The sequence below is a fragment of the Antechinus flavipes genome, chromosome 1 (assembly GCF_016432865.1).
Source record: "Antechinus flavipes isolate AdamAnt ecotype Samford, QLD, Australia chromosome 1, AdamAnt_v2, whole genome shotgun sequence".
In the NCBI taxonomy this organism is placed as follows: domain Eukaryota; kingdom Metazoa; phylum Chordata; class Mammalia; order Dasyuromorphia; family Dasyuridae; genus Antechinus; species Antechinus flavipes.
Window position 1 is genome coordinate 299,749,257 of NC_067398.1, and position 18,920 is coordinate 299,768,176.

The following is an 18,920-nucleotide window of genomic DNA, read 5'->3' on the forward strand; positions in this document are numbered from 1 at the left end:
AAAGAAATGTGGAAACAAAATGGTTAGTAGGGTTTTCTCCCCTCATTTCCCACTAACCCTCTTGCTCCCACTTCCTTATGTTGAGTTGATTCAATTATGTCCCACTCTTTCATGACCCCATTTGGGTACTTTTGTCTTCCTGTAATGGACTTAAGTCCAAAGAGGGATGGATGAGATCCCCTCTGAAAGCTTAGTTAAGCCCATAGATTCTAGGATTGCTTGACTTGGTTTTCACTTTCTTATATGATGAAATGGATGTTTTATATGCGAAATCAATTCCTTTCATGTAATAACTTGATAGAAAAAAATGAAATGTTTCTAACTGGATCAGATCCTTGAATAGTATATAGACCATCACAAGTCAAAGTGAGTTTATTCTGTGGAAGTTTGGCAGGGAAGGGAGTTGGATTTTTTATTGTTATTGTTCTCAGAAGATGGCAGGTAAGGAATTTAGGGTAGTGGCTCAATATCTATCTCCCTTTGCCTTATTTCAGATTGTGATGTACCTCCAAGGAACCAATTCCAACATTGACAGCTCTGTGAACATTCTGGTGGGGCAGACCTCTCTCAACTACACCATGAGCTGTTTTTATGCCAGACAGCAAATAGAGTTCTCTTGTTGTAGCAAACATAACAGCAGTGCTCTCAGGCAAAGAACTGGCTACCCAGAAGTGGTCAACTTTACTGTAGTGCTACAGACACAAGGTAAGAATGGTATATTGGTTTTCTGCCTCCTTCCTCAGGCAAGGACTGGGTCCAGATTTTTACCCTCACCCAAGGACATGTCAGAAGGCAGCACTGTCTGCCATTGCTTCTGTGGCAGTCAGGAGGTACCTATTGGAGTCAGATGACAGTGCATTTAAAGTAATGGTCCTCAGGCACTAATCTCATGCTAGGGATTTGTGGATTTAATAGCTAGTACTTTACATCTATATTCTCATTTAATCTTCACAAGTCTGTGAGGTAAGTGCTATTATTATTCCCGTTTTAGAGATGAGAAATTGAAGATGAGAACTTAAGTTATTTGCTCAGGATCACACATCTAGTAAGTATCTGAGGCAGAATTTGAACTCAGATTTTCCTGATTATATGCTCAGAATTCTATCTACGGCACTACTTGGCTGCCCCAAGGGAACTGGTAAACTTATGGAAGAGGAAAGGGCACCTTTATTAAAAGGGATTGAACTGTAGTCAAATTTTGATTCTTTAGAGACTGTTTATCTGGTATGTATATTATTCAGATTTCTGCCTTCTCTTCTTCTTCCTCACCTGACTCTTGGGCATCTCATTGGTCTTTTTTATTTTTTTAACAGTATGCATGTGACTAGTGTGAGGAAAAGAGACAAAAAATTTCCTTGAGGAAATTTTTGATGGGGAAAGTAGGTGGCAACAAATGGCTGAAATAGTTTTGAATCATTTATTCTCAGAGATATAGTGATTAGATTGTTGAATCAGGAGACAGGAATACCTGGATTCAAATTCTGCCTCTAACAGTTGCTAACTACATGATCATGAACAAGTTCCAACCTCCATTTCTTCAACATAAGAAAAATTCTTATTTGACTAAATTGACTTTAAGATCCCTTTTCACTGTCGTTTGATGATCATATGGTTTAATTTACTCTTACATCTTGTATAAGACATGCTCCCCAAACCCTTTGTTGCTATAGATTAATAAGAGTTTGTGGGTTGTTCAAGTAATCAGAGGATTGAGGGGAAAAGATTAAATCAGTTCTTAATCTATGCAGTGGTCATTTAAATCTTTGCTTGAGTTTGAAAATCCTAACCAGTCTATACATAATGAAAGCTTGAAGATGAACTAAAAACATTTATTAAATACTAACAAATATTTCTTAATCACCTATTGTGTTTGAAACACTATGCTAGTATATAAAAAAAAAATGACATGAATAATACATGGTTCTAGCCCTCAAGGGACTTATAGTCTAGGGGGGGAAATGACCATTTTCTTTTGAGAGTGAGTTAAAAACATGATTTTCTTCTTCCATACATGAATTCCCCAAAGTCAAAGAAAATAATTTCCAAAATTCAGAGAACTGATAATTTTCCCAGCTTTTACTGCCATACTGATATGCAGACTTTTCAGAGCCAGGGAAAGAACAGACAAAGATGACAGTCTGACATTTTCATTGTGTGGGAGAAAGGAAGGTTGGCTGGCAAGGAAGTGGGACTTCAGCACCATCTGCCATGGACCCTCAGAAAGTAACTTCATGGAAGCCCCTCAAGAATTCATGGAGCAGCTTTGCTTGCAATGTCAAAGGAACTTTTGAAATCATTTTCCCCACTGGGCTCATGAAGTAGAAAACATGGTTAGGCATATCTGGATGGAATTAAATGTATCACAGGAACTTGGCTTTCCAAACAAAACCCCCAGATTTGCTCATAATGAATTTTAGTTTTCTAAAAGTACTTTGAGATACAGCATGAGGGTTTCAAGTAAGAGAAAGAATAATTTCCTGACAGTGAAAGTTATTAGGTTTTGGAAGGGGTGGGTGGAAAGGACTTCAGAGTCTCCCATTCTACATAGCTTAAAAACAAGCAAACCCCCAAACCACTGAGTTTTGAAGAAACACAATGTTTTAGAAATCCCTAGATTTGGTTTCTAATTTCCACAGATTGCCCCTAACCAGGTATGGGATATTGGGCCAGTCACTATCTCTTTCTGAATTTTATTTCCATCATCCACAAAATGAGATATACCATGAAACAGCTGGCAGAATAGATAGAGCATTAGATACAGAAAAACCTAAGTTCAAATGTTGCTTCAAGTAATTACTTTGTAGCCCTGGGCAGGTCATTTCAACTCTGCCTGCCTCAATTTCTTCATCTGTAGAATGGAAATTATAGCATTTATCTTACAGATTTGTTATGAAAATCAAATGAGAATCTATATAAAGTCATTTATAAATCTTAAAGTAGAAATATTAGTTATCATTACTATATTAGATGATCTCTAAAATCTCTTCTAGATCTAATGAAATGTGACCTATCTCTTTGGCATGGTCTATATGTGATACTGCCCACAAGCAAGCAGCCAAACAATCAAGTTGGTGGTGGGCCTTTTGTCCATGTCATGTGAGGACTGACTGAAAGAACTGGAAAAAAGAAGACTTGAGGAAGAGAAGATAACTGTCTTCAAGAATTTGATTGACTTTTTATGTGGAGGAAAAATTAGATTGATTCTATTTGGCCCCTGGGAGTAGAATTGGGAGCTATGGGTAGAAGCTACAAAAAGAAAAATTTAAGGTTGATGTCCAGAGGAAACAAAAACAAAGCTTCCTGATAATTAGGGTTTTCCCAAACTGTAATGAGCCAACTCAAGAAATGATGGGTCCTCCCTCCTGAGTGATCTTCAGCAGAGGCTGGACAACCACAGTATGTTATAGTGGGGATTCCTTTTGTGAATGAGTTGGACTACACATCTGCTGGGGCTCCTTCCAACTTTCAATTTCTGCGATTCTATGATCCTGGGCAAGTCAATCCTCTGAGTGTTAGTTTTCACCTCTGTAAAATGAAGGATTTGTAGAAGATGGCATCCAAGGCGCCTTTCAACTTTTAATGTTTCAATGATCTGAAGGTGTCTTCCAGTTAAGGAAATTACTGGGTTGAGACCAACTGAAGGATGCTCTCCATGCAAATAGGGTTTGTAGCTTTCTTTACTCTTTGGTGGGAACCAGAGAGAGCTGTATCACCCTCACTGTAGTCTCCATTCCTGTTTCTTCCCTCTCTTGGAAGGGAACAAAGGGAGAAGGATGGCTGCATAACAATGATATCTAGCCAAGGACATAAGGAGACACCCTATCATAGAATGTAACTTGAAATGGAATTGGAAGGAACCTCAAAGGTTATCTAGTCTAACCTCATTCTATAGATGAGTAAACTATAGCACAAGGAATAACTGATTTGCCCAAGTGTCTGGATTTGAATTTAGGTCTTCCTGATTCTTAAGTGTTTTGCAACAGGTAGTAAATATCAGAGATGAGAGATATGAATCCAGGTCTTGTGACCTCAGAGCCAGTTCTCTTTCTACTATACCTCATTGACTTGCTATTACTAAGTGTTTTTATCCTTCCACATCTAGAAACACAGACCCAAGGCAGCGTGAATATCCAAGGAGGAGACAGGAAAATCAGTGTCAATGTGGCAGCTCTGGAGGCCTTGGAACTAAATGGGACCCTCGAGCTTATGGCCCATATCCAACACACAGTGCCAATTCTCAGGCAGCTGGGCCTGCCCTTCACAAGCCAGGTAATGAGAAAAGATGATTATTCTGGTCCCTGGGAAAGGACCACAGCTAGAAAAGCTCTGGGAATTATTATTTTAAGTTTTCCAATCATCATTTGCATACTCAAGCCACTTTCTGGATGGACCATGTGTTGAAAAAAGTTTTACTCCAGATTGGCTCCCTCCACAATTCCTTGATATATTTTTTTCAAGAACATTGGTGTGTTTATAAGGAATATGATTAACTTTAGTTGATTTCCTAGGTAAATCTGCTGTGAAAAATCATCTCATGGTGAAATGAGCAGAACCAGAACATTGTACACAGAACAGCAAAAATGTATGATGATCAACTATGATAGATTTAGTTCTTCTCAGCAATATGGTGATCTAATACAATTTCAATAGACTTGGGATGGGAAATGCCATCTGCATCCAGAGAAAGCATTATGGAGACTAAATGCAGATCAAAGCATACTATTTTCACTTTTTTGTTGTTTTTTTTTTCTTTCTTGTGGTTTTTCCCTTTTGTTATGATTTTTCTTGCACAACATGACTAATGTGGAAATATATTTTAAGTGGATGTACATGTATAACCTTAAAAAAAGGAGAAAAATCATTTTATGCATTCCAAAATTTTAAAAATGATTTTAAAATTATCTACCATTTTGAATTAGTCTTGCTCTATTATTAATAAGAACACAGAAGATTTGCTTTTATTTGGAATCCTTGAGTAATGTCCTCAAAAGTCAATTTGTAACCTGGCTAAAGTTTCTTCTTGTTTCTTCTGTGTTTGTGTTTTTTTTTTCTTAATATAGTGAATTAGATTGCCTCTCACACACACGCTCACTCTAGACACACACACACACACACACACACACACACACATTCTATATACACATATACTCCCAAAGGACTCATAAAGTGATAGAAAAAAGTTTCTGTTTAACTTATTTCTTGTTAAAAGTTGGCAATCTGGTCAGTTATCAAGTCTGTAGTAGGAGTCAATTACACAATGGTACAGAATTGGAGGTGGAGAAAAAAAGGGGATAAAAAGCACATAAAGTCCTTGTCCTTTGGAAGTTGAGAGTTTGAAAGGAGAATAAAAGAGAAACACACACACGTGTGTGTGTGTGTATGTATGTACATATATACACACACATATGTATCACACACCATAAATAAATAAACATATAATATACATGAATATAATCAACAGTAATCATTAAGTCTGATTATTGCAGTGTGAAAAAAGGAAAGATGAATCACAGATCACATCAGCAATTTGGAAAAGACTTAGATCTAATCAGTCTACTTGATAAACATGTGTTTTCCATCTTAACCCTATTGGGGTAATTTTGTAAATTCAATCCATATCAACAAGCACTTATTAAATATATTCCATGTGACAGACTGATAAATTCTGGAGAGACGAAGGCAAGAAATATTAAGGTTTTATCCTCTAAGATTTTTTATTTTATTTTAAATTTTATATTTATTTATTTATGTATGTATATTATTTATTTAATTTATATTATTATTTTATCCTCCCTTTCCTACTAGTTGTTATTCCAGGAAATCTTGGCAGCCAGTGAAATGAAAACATCCTTGGAGGTGACCTGTGAGAATCAAACAAGTCTTCTCATCCATGTGAGGGGAAGGAATCAACCACTCAGGTAAGGAAAAATTATTTGGATCTGAGTTTCCAGATACCACAGATCATGAATTCATAGTATGTTGAGGGGTAGGTAGGCTAGGAAGGAGAGTTTGGATATAGAACACTTCTTGATTAAATGACCACACACAACTCACTTAACCTAATTGCCTCATTTTTCTTATTGTTAAAATGAGGGAGTTGGACTGGGTCACCTCTATGGTCCTTTTAAGCATTGAAATAATGACCTTATATTCTAGGGAATGAGAATAAACTTTGCTAAAAAAAAAAAGATTTCTTATATTATAGGTTTTCTGCACCAGAATTATAATAATAGATCTGGATTGCTCTCCTAAAATAAGAGGGAATTCCTGAAATTGTTCCTTAATTTTTCCTTATGCTCTTGTAAGAGGCCATTACTGATTTCAATGTTTCATTCCCATTTTTGTAATCCTAGTTGGAAAAATACTTACGTTTGTTTCTCAAATTATACGATGTGGTATAATCAAAAGTGTTGGATTCAGGGCCAAAGGCTCTGACTTCTAATTCCAATTCTGTACTTATTTCAAGGGTGATGTGACATTAATCTCAGCCTCGCTAATCTCTTTGTTTTCTCCTCCATTAAAGAAGGGAGTTAAATGGGTAAATGATCTTTAAGATCCCTTCAGGTTCTATGATTTTTTTTTCCAGCAAAGAATTACATGTTACCAGCCAACAGCATCTCTCCTTCCTCCTCAACCACTTCCCCAGAAAAGCCAAACTTTCCACCAAGGTAACTATTCCCTGTGGCCCACATTCCTGTTGGCCAGTCCCTGAGCTCTGCCGGCTCCTAACTCGTTCCATATGCATCTTTCTTCTCTTTTCATGGCTGCCCTCCAGAGCAGAAAGTTGAGGGAGAGAGGGATAAGTTGAAAGGGAGGAGGCAGACGGAGATTTGGAAGGGGGCAGTGTTAGTGATGCAGAAGAATTTGTTAACATGTTCACATCTATTTAAGGGAGCTAAAGAAAACTCCAGGTGAGCCACCCCAGGTTGCACTTCAAAAATGGGCCTCCAGCTTTTAAAAACCCCATTGGTGTTTATGTGCCTTAGCTGGCTTGCTGGGCACCCTCCCTCCCCCCGCTCCAGGGAGTGTTTCCGATCCCCAGCTCAGTGGAGATTCTCCAGCAGAGCATCCTGCTGCTGGGGCCCATGCTCTGAGTCTGGGATAGATTAAAGAGCGTTTCAAGCCCATCAACACATGGCTTTATAGGCTCAGTTTGCTTTTCCAGTTTCCCGTCATCTCAGACTTTGTCTCCAAGCTCAAAGGTTTTCTCTTTTTCCCCAAACAAAAGGTTGGCCTGATATTTCCCAACATAAGTTGTTCAGCATTTCTTTTAAAACCCTTGTGTCTTAATAATTATATAAATATGTATACATATATTGGATTTAACATATATTTCTACCATGTTTAATACATATTGAACTATTGGCCATCTAGGGAGGGCATGGGGGAAATTGGAACACAGGGTTTTGCATGGTCAATGTTGAAGAATTGTCCATGCATATATTTTGAAAAATAAAAAGCTTTAATTAAAAAAAAAAACAATTTTTAAAAAAATTTCACTTCAGTCTTGAAAAAACAAACAAACAAACAATCCTTGTGTCTTACATCTGCTGGCAAAGTGAGGAGCCTGGCTCAAAATGGGGATGTCTAACACATGTTCATGTCTTGAACTTTGTTCCTTCTCCTTGGGGAGTCTGGGTCAGAAATGAGCTCCAGGAGAGCCCTGGAGAGAGTTCAGCCCTGCACATAGAACTTGTTTCTCTGGAGGTCTTTCAGCCCAACAGAGACAGGAAAAACAGCTCTCAAAGAGCAGTCCCAGGATTGTAGCTCTCCTTAAGCTTGTTCCTCGGCCATAGGTCACAGTGAGTAAATACTGATGAACTATTTCACTGTGATAGTAGAAAGGTATATACCTGGATCTGAATCCCACCTCAGAAATCTCCTAACTATGTGACTTAGGGTGCGCCTTCCCAAACTGTAAAACAGGTTTAATAAGGGCTTCACCTTTGGGACTTTGTGTGATATATGAGAAACAGCACCAACTCTATGGTCAGAGGACCTAGGTACTAATCCTGTTTCTGATTTGTTATTTTGGGCAAGTCACTTAACCTACCCTCAACTATGAAATGAAGGAGGTCATACTAGATGGCCCCTTTGGGCTCTAGATCTATGATCCGCCACACAGGATTTTTGTGAGGCTCAAATGAGATATGTTAAGTATTTTGTAACCAGGACATACCATACAAATGTGCATGTAGATATAAATGTATATATACATGTATATGAAACATGACAATAATAAGTTACTTTTATACAGCACTTTAACGTTTACAAAACACTGTACATATAATATCTTATTTGAAACTCACAACAGCTCTTTGAGGTGAGTGTTATTATTATTCGTAAATGGGAAAACAGGGCCTGAAATTAGTAAAATGATTTCCCTACAGTCATACAGCCAGTAAGTATCAGAAGCAAGATCTCTTGAGTTTGAGTTAAGCACCTCATTCATTATGCCAGGGGTTGACAAATTCTCCCCAGATCAGTTGTGAAATGTTCTCTCAGATTCCTGATGAAGCAACTTCATTTTGCCCTCTCACCCACCTAGGTAAGTTATTCTACTAGTGGAGCTGAAAACATGATTGCTGTTGACCTGGAAAAGCATCATTTCCACATGGCCACCAAGCTGACATTTGCTGCATCCAACTTCACTCAAGTGACTGAGCTGATGCATACAATTCCCCAGGTAGGGAACAGCAACTTGGGGCCCTGTGTGGCAGCCAGAGCCCAGTGTTATAGGGCCAGAGCCAAGCAATAGAAATGACAATTTTTTAAGTTTCCTAGGCAAAATGCCAAAATAGACAAAGAGCCCAAAAGTCAAGTGGGTGAAATTGGTCCTGGTCTTGGCTCTCCATGCTCCTTGACCACTCCTCTTTTGGGAGTCACCTTTCATCTGAAGTACAAACTACTCCCTGACTGCCCAGAGACTTCTATTAGTAGTGCCTCAAACTCTGACTTTTTCCTAAGTCATCTCCCATTTTAAAAAAGGGTTTTTAACATTTTTTGATTCATGGATCTCTTTGGCAGTCTGGAATGCTTATGAACCATTTTTCAAAATCTTTTTTTTTTGATAGTCTAAAGTTTTCTAACTTACTCTTGTTATCTTCCTAGAATCCTCTACTAAAATCACATTTTTAAATGCATAAAATAAAATATAGAGGATTACAAAGGAAACCAAGTATGTTGAAATGAAGTTTTAAAAAATGCTTTTAAAAAAGTTTGCTGGCCTGTTTGTAGTGGCTAGAAGCTGGAAAATGAATGGATGCCCATCAATTGGAGAATGGTTGAGTAAATTGTGGTATATGAACGTTATGGAATATTATTGTTCTGTAAGGAATGACCAGCAGGATGAATACAGAGAGGACTGGCGAGACTTACATGAACTGATGCTAAGTGACATGAGCAGAACCAGGAGATCATTATGTACCTCAACAATGATACTGTTTGAGGATGTATTCTGATGGAAGTGGATCTCCTTTGATAAAGAGAGCTAATTCAGTTTCAATTGATCAAGGATGGACAGAAGCAGCTACACCCAAAGAAAGAACACTGGAAAATGAATATAAACTGCTTGCATTTTTGTTTTTCTTCTCGGGTTATTTTTACCTTCTGAATCCAATTCTCCCTGTGCAACAAGAGAACTGTTCGGTTCTGCACACATATATTGTATCTAGGATATACTGTAACCTATTTAACATGTATAGGACTGTTTGCCATCTGGGGGAGGGGGTGAAGGGAGGGAGGGGAAAAGTCAGAACAGAACTGAGTGCAAGGGATAATGTTGTAAAAAATTACCCTGGCATGGGTTCTGTCAATAAAAAGTTATTAAAAAAAAAGTTTGCTGGTCCCAGCTTAAGAACCTTTCTGTTAAAATGTACCCTTTCTGAGTCCAAGTACTTCTAGGAAGTCCCATTCTCAGACTGGTAATAATGAATGATAATGTTGGCTCATGTCATCCTTTACACAAGTAACAAAATATCTTATGACAATTAAATCATTATCCAAACAGACAAGTATTTATTTAATGTCCACTTGATGCAAAACACTGGACTCTCCAAACCAGATTGCTGACTCCAAGTCTAATGCTCTGTCTCAAGAAGCCCAAGGCCTAATTAAACTTTCTCCCCTTTCTAAAATCTTTTCTCCTTTTAGTCCCTGTCTAACCTGAACCCCCACCTGAATTGCCACCATAGTGATGATACTTCCTTCTTTCTTCTTTATAGCTCAAAATGATCCCCTGGGAAATGGTGCTTCTAACCATGTATCAGAAAGCCAATGGGACAAGAACCATCCAACAATTGGTGCTATGGGGCGGACAGGAGTTCAAATTCATCGGCAGCTACTCAGGGCTTTTCCCCAAGTTCTCAAGGGGCCAGCACCTGCAGGGTAAGTTTCTCAGTCACAACAAGTCTTTGAATAGGCAATAACCGGTGGTATCTGTAGACAGATAAAAGCCAAAGATTAGAGAAGGCATCAGCTATGTTCATCAGTCTCCCTAAGCAAATATAGAGATTAAAAAGTTTGTAACAGCTTCCTAAAAGGGGCCGATTCTGGCTCTAGCCATATGTTCTAATCCCAAATTCATTCCTAGAAAAGATTCACTTCTAAATGGCAATCCTTGATCTGAATTTGATGCAGTCCTAAAGGAAATAGTCTTTCCTGAGAAGAATTATCAATCACAGCCCCTCTGTTATGAAGGCTTTTTTTGTCACCCCTGAATTATGCCGTGGTTGATTAATGTGAAAAAAGAGAAGAGGCCCAACTAACTGGGTCTCATCTGATAATTTCCTTTGCTCCCAAACTAGGTTTCCCGGATTCCAAACCACCAATCAGTCAGTCAGTTAACAAATATTACTTTGTGTACCTCTCTGGAAAGCATTGCATGCCCATCATTCAGAATCAATCTTCCTCTTGGTGAGCCAAGGACTCAGTGCTGGTATTTGAGATGGAAGTATTTGCTGTGTTATCCCATTTCTGTTATTGTCCCCTAAGTGGGGATCCCAGTCTTTGAAAATGATCATAGGATTATCAATTTAATCTTAGAGAGAATCCACTTTATCATATTTTCCAAATGAGGAAACTGAATTTCAGAGAAACTAAGTGACTAGTTTAAAGTCACAGGAATAGTAACTGAGAGAGATTTTGAATCCATGTCTTTTTGCTTCAAATCTATTACACTTTCCACTATACCTTAAGAAATAACCAGGTTCCTCTTTAATCTATGTGGTTCCAGGAAGAAGAGAAAGAGGGAGGAAGGAAAAAAGGAATGAAGAAAGGATAGTAAGAATGAAGGAAGGAGAGAGGGAAAGAAGAAAGGAGGAAGGCAAAGAAAAAAGGGAAAAAGGAAAACAAGGAGGAAGAAGGAAGAAAAGGGGAAAAGGAGAAAATGAAGAATGAAGGGAAAGAAGGAAGGAAAGAATGAAAAAGGGGAGGGGAAGAGGAAAGGAACAAAGGAAGGAGAAAAGGACAGTTACTCTCTTTTGATCCTCAACAACAACTGGGAAGTACCTACTTCCCAGTTTAGGGTTTTCTTTTTTTGGTGGTGTCCCAGTTTTGCAGCTGACAAAACTGAAGTGACTCAGAGAATAAATAGCAATTTAAGTGCCCAAAGTCATATATCTAGTTAGTCTCTGAGGCTGAAGTTGAACTTAGGTCTTTTTGATTCCAGGCCCAGTGTTCTATCTATCTTGCCATGATTGTATGATGGAAAAATGTAAATAGCCCTGATTATGTTCTCCCTCAATTTTTCTCCCCTTTATTATAGTGGAACTTGTCCATCCTCTCTCCATCCCTTTTCCTCAGCATTCCAAGATCACCATGTCTCTGCTCCACTCAGTTCACAGCCATCAAGATAATGTAGTCATTGAATGGAACAGCAAAGAGCAGGTAAAAACAGTCTGGGGAGAAGAGAGACAGGAAGAAAAGCATCAGGAAAAATCATCCCATGTCAGACAACTGAAAAGCACCTTGGAGACCACTTAATTCAGCCCCTTCATTTGATTGACAAGGAACCTGGGATTCAGGAGCTTTCTGATTTTCTTCAAATCTCAGCCACCTTCTGCAAAAAAGATTTTTCCCAATCTCTTAATCTAGAGTCTTCCCTCTATTGCTTATTTTCAATCTGTTCTGTTTATATCCTGTTTCTACATAGCTGTTTACATAGGGACTATCTTATATTTTGTCTTTTTTAAAAATTTCCCAGGGATTAGCATAGTGCCATAGTCCAATAAGCAATGGATGCTTATTGTTATTCAGTCATGTCTGATTCTCTGTAACCCCATTTGGGATTTTCTTGGCAAAGGTAGTGGAATGATTTGCCATTTCTTCCTCCAGCTCATTTTATAGATAAAGAAACTGAGGTTAAATGATTTGCCCAAAGTCACACAGTTATTATGTGTCTTGAGACCAGATTTCAATATCAATCCAGCACTGTCTACTGCTGCCACAGTAGGTGCTTAATAAATGTGTATTTATTGACTCAATGTGGCTTGTCCAAACTCATACCATTGGTCTATGATAGAGGTGAGACAAGAGCCGGAGTCTCCCGACTCCCAGCTCAGTGCTTTTTCTACCACATCTGACATACATTTAAAGACAAGAGGGAAAATGTGACAGCTGAATTATATACAATGGGTAGTGAGTGAGCTTGAAAAGCTTCTCTCCAATTAACTCTGAGCATGACATAATATAGTCCTGAACCCAGTCCCTGGTCTGTAGTTCTCACCTAAATTATTTGAATTGATTCTTCTTTTTTTTTCTCTAGAATCTTCTGCCTCTAGTGGGTGGGTTCAATCAGAAGGCACAAGATAAAGGGATAAAAGTAAATAAGTCAGAGGGACTGCTCCCATTAGAGACCCTAGGTCCTACATGGTAGAGTCCCAGTCAGATCAAGTGAAGAAGTATGTATTCTTCACTGATCATGTTGAGGCTCAGGGAAATTCAAACTAATAAATGTTGGTTCAAGAGACAAAACCTCCAGTTTGGGAATGGTCTTCCAAGGGTCTTTAGAGGACATCTAATTTTCTTTGCCTCGGAGCTAAATTTCACAAATGTCAAACCCGCAAATCAATAAATCAATCAACGTTTTATGAAGCAGACACTGTGATACCTATAATTCTTTGTGAGCTAAGGGCCCATGAATAGGGACAAGAATATTTTACTATCTGCCTGTTTTTCTCCTGAATGGAAGTCCCAGTCATTGAAAATGATCCTAAGATCATTGATTTAGAACTGAAAGGGATCTTAGAGATCATCTAGTCCAATTCCTTTATTATTTTCCAGATGGAGAAACTAAGGTCCATAGAGATTACTTGGGGGTGGAGGGCGGGGCATAGGCAATAGTCAGAGGTTCAATGCCTGTGTGACATTTCTCTCATTGGCCTCTGACTCTGGCCAGGTGGTGCTCTCCTCCTCCCTAAAGCTGGGGAAAGATCGAGTGGATGGCCAGCTGGTATTTGTGCATCCCTTCAACCTATCCTGGAGCCACGTGGAAGCCAAGGGCCTGGCGGAGAGGAGAAGGAGCAGGTACAAGCAACAGGTGAGATTGCAAACAGGTAGATGATAAAGGGACAGAAATGGATTACAATTGGCTTTTTCTACCTAGAATTCTTAACAGATAAGGGAATAGTCATATTTCAGACGAGAAAAATGGGGCTTATACTGTTATTTAATTCTTTTAAATTAGACAAGTTTTATATCGCATTGCTTACCATGTTAGGGAAGAGGGAAAACAGAAAATTTGGAACTCAAAATGTTATAAGAAATAAATGTTAAAAATTATCTTTATGTGTAAAAAAATAAAATATTATTTTGAAAACTACAAAGATTTCTAAGAGGTGGAAAAAAATCTCTGTAATCAGAGGATCTAGGTTCAGATCCCACTTTATAATTTATTACTTATATGTCCTAGAACAAGGCTCTGAACTTCTCTGGGCCTCAGTTTCCTCATCTATAAAATAAAGAAATAGGGCTAGTTTTCCTCTGAATCCCCTTTTAGCTTGAGATACTGTGATTTTAAGAACCCCCTGCTTCCAAGTAGGTCATTGTCAAAACTGTTCAAGACAGATGGCATCTATACTTTTTTTTAAATTTTTATTTAGTTTTAAATGCATTTATTTGTTTATGTAAAACTACATACAAAATGAGAAAAAACAAAATAGAAGGAAAAAGAAAAACAAAACACAAGATTGTCATATGCCTCGCAAAATATCAGAGAGGATTCAAAATAACTAAGAATAAATTTCCATTTCAAGAAAGCATATATAATAGAAAAATATAATATTCATAACTGTCCATCTTTGCTTCCTTGTAGGTTATTCTTTTGTTCTCTGCTGTGCAGTTTTTACTTTACTTTCCCCCACCTCCCCAAGCAGGCTGCAGTTAAGCATGGATTATTTAGCATCCATTCTTAAAAGAAGATTGATGAGAGAAAAAAAGAGGGGGGAGGGGAAGGAAAGAAGGGAGAGGAGAGAAGATAAGATCTTTTCTGCCCTGGTTTCTTTTGGTTTCTCCATCTGGTACCCAGATCTCAGCCATGGGACAAGTCTACAGCTTGGAGACCTAGTGTAGGCACTGGGGCCTGGTACAGAGCAGAAATTGGGGCTGCCAGTCCGGTCCTGTTATTCTGAAGCATCTGATTCTCCCCTCTGACTATAGGTACAACTTACCTGGAATAGGGGGAAACCTGTCAACTTCCAGCTCCTCTGGGCAGATAGGTCAGAAGCTATCGTGACCATCTGGGAAGGCTGTCTCACTGCAACCTCAGGACAGGTACCTGTGATGGGGAATGAGGATTCCTCTCTGAGGGGGTCTGGGGATTGAGAGGGCAATACCATGGGCAACCATCGGCCATCAACTCCAAGGGCACAGTCAATTCCTGCTACCATCAACAAGGATTGCTAAGGACACACACACAAAAAAAGGAAGCAGGTTTTGCCCCCCAACAGGGGTTCTATTACACAGGGATCATTGCAGAATACATACATTCCTTTAAGAATTAATCTCCAACAGCTCAGAGAGGAAGAGTTTGGGGGAGTCATAAGTCTATATGTTCATTTGATGGCTTGTTCTAAAACCTTCATTTTCATCATAGTTCCTATGTCTGCCAGAAAATGTGAGACTCTTTGAGGACGTGGACTTTAATGTTAAAAAATAATAACATCAACAAAAAACAACTTTATTATCCAGGACATCTAGCACAGAACCTTATACATAGCAAATACTCTGGAAATGCTTTGAATTAGATGCTCACAGATCAAGATGTGGTACCCTGTACAGGCCTTGGCCGTGATGCTACTAAAGAAATGCAGTTATTCCTCTAATTTCTCTGGCACAAACACAATGCCTTTCTGCCAGAAAAACTAGGCAAAGAAGAACGAAATTTTGCATCAAGTTCAAATTCCAAAGATGTTTCTTTTATATTAAGCTATTATTATTATAGTTATATTCTGTATTTTATATTAACCAACAAGCGTTCTCGCTACCTCACTAGATTTCTGGATCAGGATTCAGGTTTTGTGACCAGACTTGATTTTTAGAACAAGAAGAGATATCAAAGTAAAGTTAACAAGCATTTATTAAGCACCTGATATGTGCCCTGCTCTGGAAATACCAAAAAACAAACAAACAAACAAAACGCAAAACAAAACCAAATCAAAGATGTGCTCTCAAAGAACTCACAGTCTAGACCAAGGACCTGAGTTCAAACATGAGCTCAGATAATTACTAGCTGTTTGATCTGGACAAATCATTTACTTTCTGTTTACCTCAGTTTCCTCATCTGTAAATTGGGGATAATTGATGAGAATCAAATATATATATATATATATATATAACTTTATTACTATATGGTAATATAGCAAAGCCCATATAAATGTTGACTATTATTGTTGTTTTATATATAAACATCATTGTGCAAGCATGATACAGACAAGATAAATTGAAGCCAGCTAGCTGGTTTATCCCTTTTTCTCTGAGTACGGCTGTATTTTATTAAACTCTGAGAACACTACTAAAGTATGATCACTTAATTTTCATACCAAAGGAAAAAAATATCCCTTTTCCCAGAATCATTAATACCCATGCTTTTCCCTTGATTAGCTCCAGAAATTCCTGCCCCTGAGCAATCTCAAGGCCTGTGGCTCTGTAACTCAGACTGCAGTAGTGTTCAGCGAGCATCTTGATCTGTCCTGGGACAGCCGGAAAGTCAAACAGAGTCTGAAATATGAGGTAACATGAAAAAAGCCAAAGCAATACTGTGATATCCAGGAAGAGGGGGGCTGTTTTCTATTATCTCTGAATTACTTATTCTCATGAGCCTGGAAGGAACTCCATCTCATTTCTTTCATAGAAAATGGTACCTGAGTTATCCCATGGCTAGCGAGCTGATTTGATTCTTAGTTTTGGTGTTCATTTTCGTTTATTTTTTTCAACCACAGCTGGATTTCCTGGGGATAGAGCAGAAGAAGCTTCTTCAGTCCTTTCATAGATAAATTGCTTTATTCCACACAGAAGGCAGTGGCTGCTGACAGCTTTAGCTTTTAAAGATTCCACAACATGGTAGCTTCAGAAGGGAAAGTGTGACATACCTTTTCTTCTGGGATACCCCAAGTAGAGAGATTCTATGGATGACTAAGATATTAGGGAATAGTGTCAGGAGTGAGGAGCTGAAAATAGGGTTGGACACAGAAACGGGAGGGGAAAAGGCCCACAGGGATGACTTCTCCTGGTATTTGCCTGAGGTAGCTGGGATGACTTGAGGAAGTCTTGTATCCAGAGGGAGCATCCAGACATTATGATAGCCAGCTCAGAACTTTGGTTTCCAGGAAGCTAGAGTGGAGCTACTGCTAGACAGAATTGCAAAATACAGAAAGTTTGTCTTTAATATTTTCTTTTTGCCTTTCTTTCCTTCTTACCTCCTAAAGAAAAAGGATCCTTCAACTTGGCTTTCCTTCCCTTCTTCCTCTTAGGACCTGCCCCACATTTTAAAAACTAGCTCAGAAGCTGACAAACACCTTACAGTTGTGTTCTCCTTCTGTCTTATTTCCCTATTAATGGGGATCAATCCTTTAATAAGCCAAAGAAATGAAATCTAATGGTAGGTAGAATTTCTGACTTCGGCAAGAGACTGGATCGTGAGAGGAGATATTTTTGAAGGGCTCTCCTTTTTCCTGCTGTAAATCTCAACAGTACTTGGTTATAGCTACATACATGGACATACACAGATGGCAGTATGGCTTGTCCTGTGTGGTGAAAAACGCATTCCCATTGCTCCTTCCCCTTTCCCTCAGGGTAAGAACAGTGTGTCTCTCCAAGATCTGTAGGGCCAAAGCTATAAGTGTGACCAAGAAGTCAAATCCAATTTAGCAGGCATTTTTCTTTCTTACTGAAAAAGCTACCACCAGCCTCTCTGGGTTATTCTGTTCCCACAGAAACACCTGCCACTCCAGTCGGATAGACTCCATGCAGAAGTGACTCTAGAGAACATCTTCTTGACCTCCTGCCCCAAACAAAGCTTCCAGGGAGAAATAGAGACTGACTACCTCAGTCGTCTCAGCCATTCTCTCAGGCTGGGATTCTGTAATTTTGCCAGTGTAAGTCGCATCTACTTCATAGTAGAAAGGGATTGGGCAGGAGGGGGGCAAAGGGGTGATTATTATTGATTGATTTGATAATTAATGAGGCTGTTTATCCCATCTGGAACAAAGGTCAAGAGTTTTTCCCCCATCAGGCACTAGCCCAAGTGAAGATGTTCCCTCCTTTATGCTCTTATTTTCATTTTAAGTAATATTAACTCCATTTTCAGCAGAGATAACTTACAAAAATATGGCTCTCTGAAATGTCTTTTGACACTTGAACTCGATAGTTTTCTTGAATTGGGCTTGGTTTTGTTTTGAGGAGGCAGTCAGCCTGGTGGGGATGGATTCAGTGTCCAGAGTTCAGCTTAGAAACCGTTCCCATGTCTCTCTCCAGGCTGTTGTGATCTCTGGGGAACATCTGCTGAGCCAAGGTAGCTTCATGCTACAGTCCAGGAGCCTGTTCCGCCTTGCCCCAGATCCTGGGGATGGTTTGGTGTTGGTCTTAACCCTCAGGAACCACAGCACCCCAAAGACTCAAGACTTCTCTGGAGAGCTAGAGGTGAGTAGAGCTCATCTCCCTTAGGGTTGAGGAAGGGAAAAGCCATTTAGTAGCCATTTAGTTTGGAGGGACACACATGGACCTGGTTTCCCAAAATCTTAAAAAAACAAAAACAAAAACAGGCAAAGACCCTGTCCTTTAAAAATGCATTAGTCTTTGATTTCAGGATGACATTGTTCTAGTCTGCATTAAGTCAGTAACTCCCCTTGTGACCCCTGGGAGTCAGTTCTGGGTCCCACTGCCTGTCGTGTAAGCTGATGTACTAGGAAGCATTTTGAAAAGTGTTATGTACAAATGTGAAGTATAATTACAAAGCCAAAAGGGAACCAATCTTTAACCAGGGTGAATAATGTCTCAATAACTCTTCTTTTCTCATCCGGGGCAATTTTAGCTCATTTACAAGTGAATCACATTCTTTCCAGTGGTATTTCCCTTTAAGTGAACTCAGTTGCAGGGATTTGCTTCAATCAGAGCTTTATTGTCTAAAGATGAGCCTGGGAGTGGGAGAGTTGTAGGAGGTGCCTCTTTCCGAGAAGATTTCCCCATGCCTTTGTGAGGAGAGATTAAAAGGAGGAGTGATTGATTGTAATCCTTGGTGGGGGGCGGAGGAGGCCCAAGGAGGGTCTTAGTAATTGGGACATCTGGATGCAGGCCAAGTGAGATATGTGCTGGGGGGTGGGGGTGGAGGGCAGGTTCCATGTGAAGAGTTCCAGATCATTGGGGCAAAAAGGCAGAGGTTACAGTGAGGGTGCATTTTAGACTAAGCAGAGTATTTGCCTAGGAGC

General features: G+C 39.1%; 1 protein-coding gene across 1 annotated transcript in view; it reads left to right on the forward strand.

Annotated features, from left to right (window-relative positions):
* The window catches only part of LOC127545411 (uncharacterized), a 169,075-nt gene that overhangs the window by 106,555 nt on the left and 43,600 nt on the right, over positions 1 to 18,920 (forward strand). Inside the window, exons 48-59 of the mRNA XM_051972685.1 lie at positions 495 to 705; positions 4,103 to 4,269; positions 5,806 to 5,918; positions 6,587 to 6,668; positions 8,549 to 8,686; positions 10,224 to 10,386; positions 11,765 to 11,886; positions 13,397 to 13,537; positions 14,656 to 14,769; positions 16,099 to 16,227; positions 17,430 to 17,591; positions 17,899 to 18,135. Coding sequence (XP_051828645.1) covers positions 495 to 705; positions 4,103 to 4,269; positions 5,806 to 5,918; positions 6,587 to 6,668; positions 8,549 to 8,686; positions 10,224 to 10,386; positions 11,765 to 11,886; positions 13,397 to 13,537; positions 14,656 to 14,769; positions 16,099 to 16,227; positions 17,430 to 17,591; positions 17,899 to 18,135 — 1,779 coding nt within the window. The remainder of the gene's footprint in view (positions 1 to 494; positions 706 to 4,102; positions 4,270 to 5,805; positions 5,919 to 6,586; positions 6,669 to 8,548; positions 8,687 to 10,223; positions 10,387 to 11,764; positions 11,887 to 13,396; positions 13,538 to 14,655; positions 14,770 to 16,098; positions 16,228 to 17,429; positions 17,592 to 17,898; positions 18,136 to 18,920) is intronic.